The sequence below is a fragment of the Terrapene carolina genome, unplaced genomic scaffold, assembly GCF_002925995.2.
Source record: "Terrapene carolina triunguis isolate 2854851 unplaced genomic scaffold, T_m_triunguis-2.0 Scaffold53, whole genome shotgun sequence".
In the NCBI taxonomy this organism is placed as follows: Eukaryota; Metazoa; Chordata; order Testudines; family Emydidae; genus Terrapene; species Terrapene triunguis.
This window is the reverse complement of record NW_020664404.1, coordinates 3397022-3405383: the sequence shown is the minus strand read 5'-3', so window position 1 is coordinate 3405383 and position 8362 is coordinate 3397022. Positions and strand designations below refer to the sequence as shown.

The 8362-nt window shown below is 41.0% G+C and overlaps 1 protein-coding gene across 1 annotated transcript in view; it reads right to left on the bottom strand.

Annotated features, from left to right (window-relative positions):
• Positions 1–8362, bottom strand: part of GFPT1 (glutamine--fructose-6-phosphate transaminase 1) — a 52742-nt gene that overhangs the window by 24501 nt on the left and 19879 nt on the right. The window contains exons 4-6 of the mRNA XM_026657725.2: positions 5178–5303; positions 2909–2967; positions 1059–1193 (exon numbers count right to left, since the gene is read on the bottom strand). Coding sequence (XP_026513510.1) covers positions 1059–1193; positions 2909–2967; positions 5178–5303 — 320 coding nt within the window. The remainder of the gene's footprint in view (positions 1–1058; positions 1194–2908; positions 2968–5177; positions 5304–8362) is intronic.

Genomic DNA, 8362 nt, shown 5'->3' with positions numbered 1-8362 from the left:
CCCCCCCCCCCCCCCCCCCCCCCCCCCCCCCCCCCCCCCCCCGAGTTATTTTATGTGGCAGCTAAGCTCCCCATGCACTGCTCCCCAATGTTTGGGGCCGGGGGAGAGACCTGCCTGCCGCCTCCACACACCTCCCCCGAGTGTCCCCCAGCCTCACTTGCTGCCCCTTCACTGCCCTCCCGGAGCCTGCAGCTCACACTCTGCTCTGCCGGCTTCTGGCATCACTTGCTGCCGCAGGCTCCTAGTGCCCCCCTCCACTAGGGTCAGGGCAGGCTGCCCTTCCCCTGCCCTAGTCCTGAGCCTCTCCAATGCCCCAAACCCCTCATCCCCAGCCCCACAGCCCTCACCCCTGCACCCCTTCCTATCCCAAAACTCCATCCCAGAGCCTGCACCCCCACCCCTGCCCCAGCCCAGAGCCTGTACCCAGCACCCAAACTCCATCCCAGAGCCTGCACCCCCACCCCCTGCCCCAGCCCAGAGCCTGCATCCAGCTCCCAAACTCCATCCCAGAGTCTGCACCCCAGACCCCCTCCCCCATCCAAACTCCCTCCCAGAGTCTTACGCAGGTGGTGGCAGAGTTTGGGGGGGCAGGTTTTTGGCACCACCAAAATTTCTACAAACCTGCCACCCCTGGAAGAGGCAGAGCAGGAGTGGAGTGGTGGTGCAGCCCAGTGCAGTGGGGGGGCTTTATTACGTGTATATATATTATTAAAACCGCTTGGAAGAGGTGGTGGAGAAGAGATGGGGCAGGGGAAGGGCCTCATGGAAGGGGTGGAGTGGGGGCGGGGCCAGGGGCAGCGAGGTAGGGTGTCAGTGATGCAACCCTCGGGTCAATGCACTAGTCCTCATGTGGCCCTCGCGGTCATTTGAGTTTGAGACCCCTGGACTAGACTGACCATTAGTCAGCTGAGTATTGCAATTCCAGTGTTCCAACTTTCAAATATTTTAGCATAGCTTTTATTTTCATGTGAGACACCACCAGAAGCATTGCCTCTGGGTCTAAACAAAAAAAAAAAAAGTTTGAATCAACCGATTTTTAAAATTAATTAATATATTACCAGTTGCTGGATAACCCTCTCCACCAAGGTGGTGAAGCTAATGTCGTCACTTTCGCGGTTGTCGTACATGTACTTGACAAGCTTGGCAATGGTTTCTGTGTCGGTCTCAGACTCAAAATCATACCCTTTGCTTTCCTGAAAGCAAACCAAAAAACCCCAGGTTGTTATTACTGTTCATTATTTGTAATGTCTAGAAGCGCTAGTCATGGACCAGAACCCCATTGTGTTGGGCACTGCACAAACTCAGAAGAGAGAGATGGTCCCTGCCCCCAAAGAGCTTACAATCTAAGTGTAAAACAAGAGACAAAGATTGATACTGACAGATAGAAGAGTACAAGGAAATAATGAGACAACAGTGGTCAGCCTGATACGCAGCGGGTCTCAGCACACCAGCACCTTAACCGCTGTCAAGTTTTTTGTAAGCATCATGGAGGGTTTTGAAGGAGGACAGGGTGGTAGCTTTGCAGATGTTTACAAGGAGCTCCTTTTAAGCACAAAGGTGCTAGTTTGAAAATGTAACAAGTGGATGATGGAGGCTGCAATCATGGGCCGATCAGCGTTGGGAGTTGATAGTGAATGAAAGATGATAGTTGGGTGGAGATAAGCAGTGAAGGGCCTTGAAAGTGAAGACAATTAGCTTATGTCTGATGAGCTGGAGAAAGGGGAAGCAGTAGAGGGATGACATGGTCAAAGTGACAAGCTAGAAGAATTATCTTGGCAGCAGCATTCTGAATGGATAGGAGCAGATTCTGAATGGATATTTGTCAAGGCTAGAGACAAGAATGTAGCAAATCAAGACACGAGATGACGACATTAGACTCTTTGGTGGGAACAGATTCAGTGGAGCGCAAGGGGCAGAAACAGGACTGGAGAAGAACTCTAGACAGTGATTGTACACAGCAAATTCAGTGATCTTAGAGATGAAAGGAAGAGGCAGAGATGGGGAAGTAGCTGGAGATGCAGATGGGCTCAAGGTTTTTTGTTTGTTAAGATGGGGAGACTAAAGCATGTTTGTATTGTGAAGGGTAGAAGACAGAGCAGAGTGAGAAATTAAAGGAAAAGAGTAAGGGATGGCATCAGAGTGGATGCAAGGGAGATCTGCAGATGAGATGTGATGGGGCTGTTCACTGTTAATGTAGACAACAGAGGAGAGTCTTGCAGGACACACAAAAACAGTAACTGCATAGACTGCCCCTATTTAAGAAGCTCCCTAAGTAAGGAAAAACAATTCAGACAAGAATTCATATCAACCAGTTTCGTGCACAACAAATATCTCCACAACAGTCTTTTTTCTTGTATAATCTGTCTCACGCTATCCATAAATCAGGGTGCTTTGGATGTATGAAACTGGGTACAGGGCACGTGGGAGCAACTCTGTCAATAGCAAAGATCAAAGGATTATGAAGTCCTGTTAGCAGAATGGTCAGCTGGCAATGCAATTTCCATTACCCTCCAAAGGCCAGAGCATCAAAACAGTTCCTTCATCCTGAAAGAGAAGATTCCCAACCTCATACACATGAAGGTATGATCAATCCATGAGACTTGAGGGGTAATTTCCATCCCTTCAATTTCTACTCTCCACCCACAAACCAGATCAAAGCATGGGCAGCCACATGAACTGAGTTTATGGCCACCTGAGATAATCCCATGGTCACCATGAAGTCTTCAGCTGTCTCAGAAGAATCTCCAGTTTCGTATATTAAAATCGCTGGGCACTATTACCACCTGTGGTTTCCACACCACAGTAGCAAGAAATTTAGGCAGCTAATCAAGGACTTTGAGATTTAACCAGCACTAGGTGCCATTATAACTTTATCCCAGCGCTTAGAGACACAGCTAGTTTTACTTACCAAAAATTTTCTCAGATCTTTGTAGTTGGTTATAATGCCATTGTGGATAACAATAAATTCTAGAGAATAAAAAAAAAAAGTGTTAATTCTAAAAGAAATGTTAATATTTTACATACCTTAAACACCTTATGAAACATTTTATTCTAATAAGCATACTTACACAGTAGTAGAAGCATCAAAATAGTGAATGGCTTCTATAATTCACTGCAGTTACCCTGCACAGATTGCTCTCTGTTAGCAAGGACTGTTCTAAGCTGTATGCAGTAATACCATCTAGGACAGTGGCTCTCAAACGTTTTTTTACTGGTGACCCCTTTCACATAGCAAGTCTCTGCGTGCGACCCACCCTTATAAATTAAAAACACGTTTTTTATATATGTTTAACACCATTATAAATGCTGGAGGCAAAGCGGGGTTTGGGATGGAGGTTGACAGCTCGCAACCCCCCATGTAGTAACCTCGCGACCCCAAGGGGTCCCAACCCCCAGTTTGAGAACCCCTGGTCTAGGACTTATGCTATGCCTTTCCATCAATAAATCTCATTGTGCATTACAAAGATGGAGAACTTATTTTACAGATGGAGAACTTAAGGGACAGAAACATTAAGTGCTTTGCTCAAAGGCCTGTGTTAGAAGTAGACCATTGAATAACCTTTTAAGAGCAAATATTTCAAAGAAAACTCACCGATCTGTCATCTTTTGAGGGTGGCTTATTTAACTTTCATGGATTTTTAAAAAAAATGTATTTAATGCATCCAGCTGCCACGATGATATGCCGTGTATTAGTAAATACCAATTACATGACAATGTTCTCTTAGTATCATTGCATGCAATACAGAATAGAGATAATTTTCCTAATGTAAAAGACGAGAATCTAGGCCAGCCTTCATGTGTGCCATTACCCTAAATTACTATACATGTTAATCACATCAGGTCTTAGTGCTGAGGACGTTAAACACGCACAAACCATTTTCCAAGTCAATGGTTGTATTATTTCCGTTTCAAGCATTTAGAATCACAACACATTTGAAGGAGCAGACAAAGTAGTTTTGCAGAAGTCTTGTAACCGGAAGATTACTGAATATATTTAATATATGCTTGTAACAACTTTATGTGCAGTGCTCATCTAAACAATATACAATTAGCGATGATCCTTTTCTATATGAGCTATTATTGTATCTCATTTGGTTTGTTTGTTACAATACAAAAATCAGATGGTGAGAGCCAAAATTGGTTCCATTTCAAAATCTTCAGAAACTGGTTGGTAATGTCTCCTGGAATTCTAAATAACTTGGGCTTGTGTTTTAATCCAATCAATTTTCACTGAACCGTTTGACACAACACTTAAATCACGCAGGGTGAGCTTAACAGGGATGGAGGATGGTCTTGTGTTTAAAACACAGGACAGAGAACACCGGGTTCTATTCCCAGCTCTGTCACTGGCCTGCTGGGTGACCCTGGGCAAGTCATTTCACCTCCCGTGCCTCAATTTCCCCACCTGTACAGTGGGGATACTTTGTCAAGTGCTTTGAGATCTCGGAATGGAAAGTTCTGTAAGAGCTAGATATTGTTGTTATTATTACCCAGCTCTGCCACAAACCATCATCTGTAAGTGAGAATGCTAACGATTACACAGGTAGCCTGAGGATAGGTTCATCACAGTTCGTAAAGCATTTGAGATTCGAGCTGGTGCATAGATATAAATAAGAGCCAAGCTGCCTTCTGCAGCAATACAAAGGACAAAGCAACCTTTACCAAATGATGGCCAAAACAGAGAAATAAACAAAGAAAATTACATTATAAAAAAAAAAAAACCTATTTGTTAGCAACATCCCATTTATGATGATGGTTGGGAAAATTCCTGTAGGCCTTGAGATCTTACTTTTTCAGTCAATATTGATTTACTGAAGTCCCGAGGCACTATCACAATGCAAATAATGAATACGACTGCCTCTTACTGCAAGTGATTCATCATCATAATAAAAAGAGTCTGGTGCTGTTCTTATTGAAGTCAATGACCAAACTCCGGTGGGATTCAAAAGGAGCAAGATTCGGATCATGGCCTGAAACTGAAAAATGATTCCTACCCCCTGCCTCCAAGCACGTGCTCTCACAGAGGCATAGGCAGCACTGCACCAATAGAGTTTTAGTATGAAGTACTGAATTAAGTGACAATTTGCAAGAGCATATTCATCGCTCAGAATTCCCAACAGCCATTATTCTCCCCATTCACACAAATAAATACTTCCCCTTGCAGTGCAGGGTCTTACCATTGTTTTTATCTGAGCGCTGCGGGTGGCTATTGACAGGATTGGGCTCACCATGGGTAGCCCATCGGGTATGTGCGATGCCAAGATGTACATCAAACTCGATGTCCAGGTCCATATCCTGTTGTTCTGCAGATGGAAGTGTAAAAATGTTACATTATCAGGACCTGATCCAATTCACATTGAAAGCAACATAAGAGATGGGTCAGGCTTTCAGAGCGTAACAGGCAATGCAGTAAGTTACATAGAGACTGACATATTCAAGTAAAAATATAATCAGAAAATTATTAGCACAAAGCAAGCAAAACATCAGGTTTACAGTTATTGGCAGTCAAGACCATGTCAAGGCCCCAGCCAATAAAGTGATGATTTCTCACGCGATGAAGGATCTTTCCATGTGAGATACACAGCCTGATCCTGTGAACCCTTTCCTCTGAGCCACATTACTGATCAGTACCACTGACTCATGTGTACAGGTTTGCAATATCAAAGATCAAATGTTTAATTTAACTGCCGATCTTTTAATAAATTTACCAACATGATTTTCTTCTAGGCTCTCCACCCACAGAAAAATTGGAGCATCCTGAGTATTGCCTATTAACGCCAAAGCTGTTTGTGGGCAGGTGTGAATATTCTCTAAGCTCTTCTTCGGGCAAAAAGTATCCCAACACCAGGGCATTTCCAACAAGTTCACAAAATCATTTCAGTTTTTCAGCAAGAACATCTTTGTCTCAGGAGTTCACTTGTTTTGCCACACTGAGTCCTCAATAAGAAGCAATTAGACAGCATCACTTGTTTATACTGTATATATTTTCTCCTGAGAACATTTTCAACTCTGATAATCTTTTCTCCTGCATATTGAGGAAATATCTATGAATTTTACTTGTGTAGCTTTCGCATGCTTTTATTAACCAATAAACCAATGGGAACATGATTGTGCAACAATGGGAGAGTCTTACAAAACTAGGACCATAATTCTCAAACGTACACTTCACGAGCTATTAAGAAGTTCATAGCACTTGTTAGTAAAGAATAAACCTGTTATGTTAGACAATCATTTACTCAGTGTTCTTCTCAATTGTCTGTTTCCAGTCTATCAAGCCTTCTTCAGGAAAGCTTTAGTGAGAAGAGGGTGGGAACCGGTAAACTGAGTAAAAGCTCTCATACCAAGCAGTGAATTATTGTACAATATAGCAATTGGCAGCTATGCCTTCCATTCTCCAAGTAGTTCTGTGACATGCCTGTCTATCCCCCCAGCTCAACCTCTTCCAACTTACTATATGGCCTTCAGTTTATTTCACATACCTATAAAGATACATTAACAAAATTATTCATGTGGCTGTTTTGTAAGTCTCACTCATCTGGCGATTCCATTCCTTTTTATTCTCAAAAAGAAAATAACCTTTAACAAGTCATCCAATTTTATTTTCTTCCCTTGTGTTGGCCCATCATCTATTGAAATATTAGCTCTGCCTGACCAAGCATAATCACCTTACACAATATTAAATTAGAATCCCCAACAGTAACAATTTAGTGCCTGGAAAGTATCAAATTAATCTTCTCTTGGTAGAAGTTCATCCTTTTGTTCAGAGATTACCTTTTCTGTCTTTCTTAATAGCTTTTCATAGACCATAATATAGTTTTCTAAATTGTTTTTAGTTTTCTAAATTGATTTTACCACAAGTGCTTAAATCTTACCATTATTCCAGTGTCTTTCTTTTTTACTGAATATATACAATATAGCCTTGTTTATTCAGACTTTGGACTTAGCTGAATTAAGGTCAGGTCCACGCATTTCATTTGGATCAATGAGGTTTTACTATCTTAGTAATGGTAAAATTACATTAAAAGGCTACAGAATCAGTTTCTCGTAAGTTTCATATATGAGAATCCTTTAAGTTAAATAAATATGCTGTAACTGAAGTTACTAACACCCGAAAATCAGGATATTACCTAGAAACAGACAACCATCAACTATGGTGGCAGATACCTGCAAGTTCATGCAGTGCTTACCCATACTTTACAGAAAACAATTGTTTGCAGTTTTGTTTCCTGCAGAGATGTGACTAATTTAAAATCTGACTCTATCCAGGACATAAAAGGGTTTAGAAATAGAAAGCAGAATACCTCACTTCCTGCTTTCTCATCAATTTGACAGTTCCACTTATAAGTATATTAGTATTTTTTCTTAACCAATTCCTTAGCTCATCTACTGCGCACCTCAAGATAAAACTAGGTTTGCACTATAAGATGTTTAGGTTATTCAGAAACTCAAAGTCAATTTATTAAGGCTAAATTCAAAATGTCCTAGTGGATGATTTTTTCCTGCTTGCAGGGGAGGAGGGAGTTTATTTTTTAGAACTGAAATAAAATATATCCATATATAGATGGATTCTTATTAATGCTGTAATATTATTTTCACTATTTTGCTTTATTTGGATGAGAAACCAATGCACAGTTAATTTTCTAAAAGGTTGCTCCTTATTTTGAGAACATTTTAAATTTACCAAGCTAAATGGGCCCCAATCCAGCAAATATTTACAAGCACTTGTGAATCCTAGTGAATTAAATGGGACTACTCTTGGGTGTGAAGTAAGGCTGTCGATTAATTGCAGTTAACTCACGCGATTAACTCAAAAATATTAATTGTGATTAATTGCAGTTTTATTCACACTGTTAAACAATAGAATACCAATTGAAATATATTAAATATTTTGGATGTTTTTCTACATTTTCAAATATATTGATTTCAATTACAACACAGAACACAAATTATACAGTACTCACTTTATATTATTTTTATTACAAATATTTGCACTGTAAAAATGATCAAAGAAATAGTATTTTTCAATTCACCTCATACAAGTATCGTAGTGCACTCTCTTTATCATGAAAGCGCAACTTACAAATGTAGATTTTTTTTTGGTTACATAACTGCACTCAAAAACAGAACAATGTAAAACTTTAGAGCCTACAAAACCACTCAGTCCTACTTCTTTTAAAGCCAATCACTAAGAGAAACAAGTTTGTTTACATTTACAGGAGACAATGCTGCCCACTTCTTATTTACATCATGGCACTTTTGTAGCCAGCATTGCAAGGTATTTACAGATATGCTAAACATTCGTATGCCCCTTCATGCTTTGGCCACCATTCCAGAGGACATGCTTCCATGCTGATGACGCTTA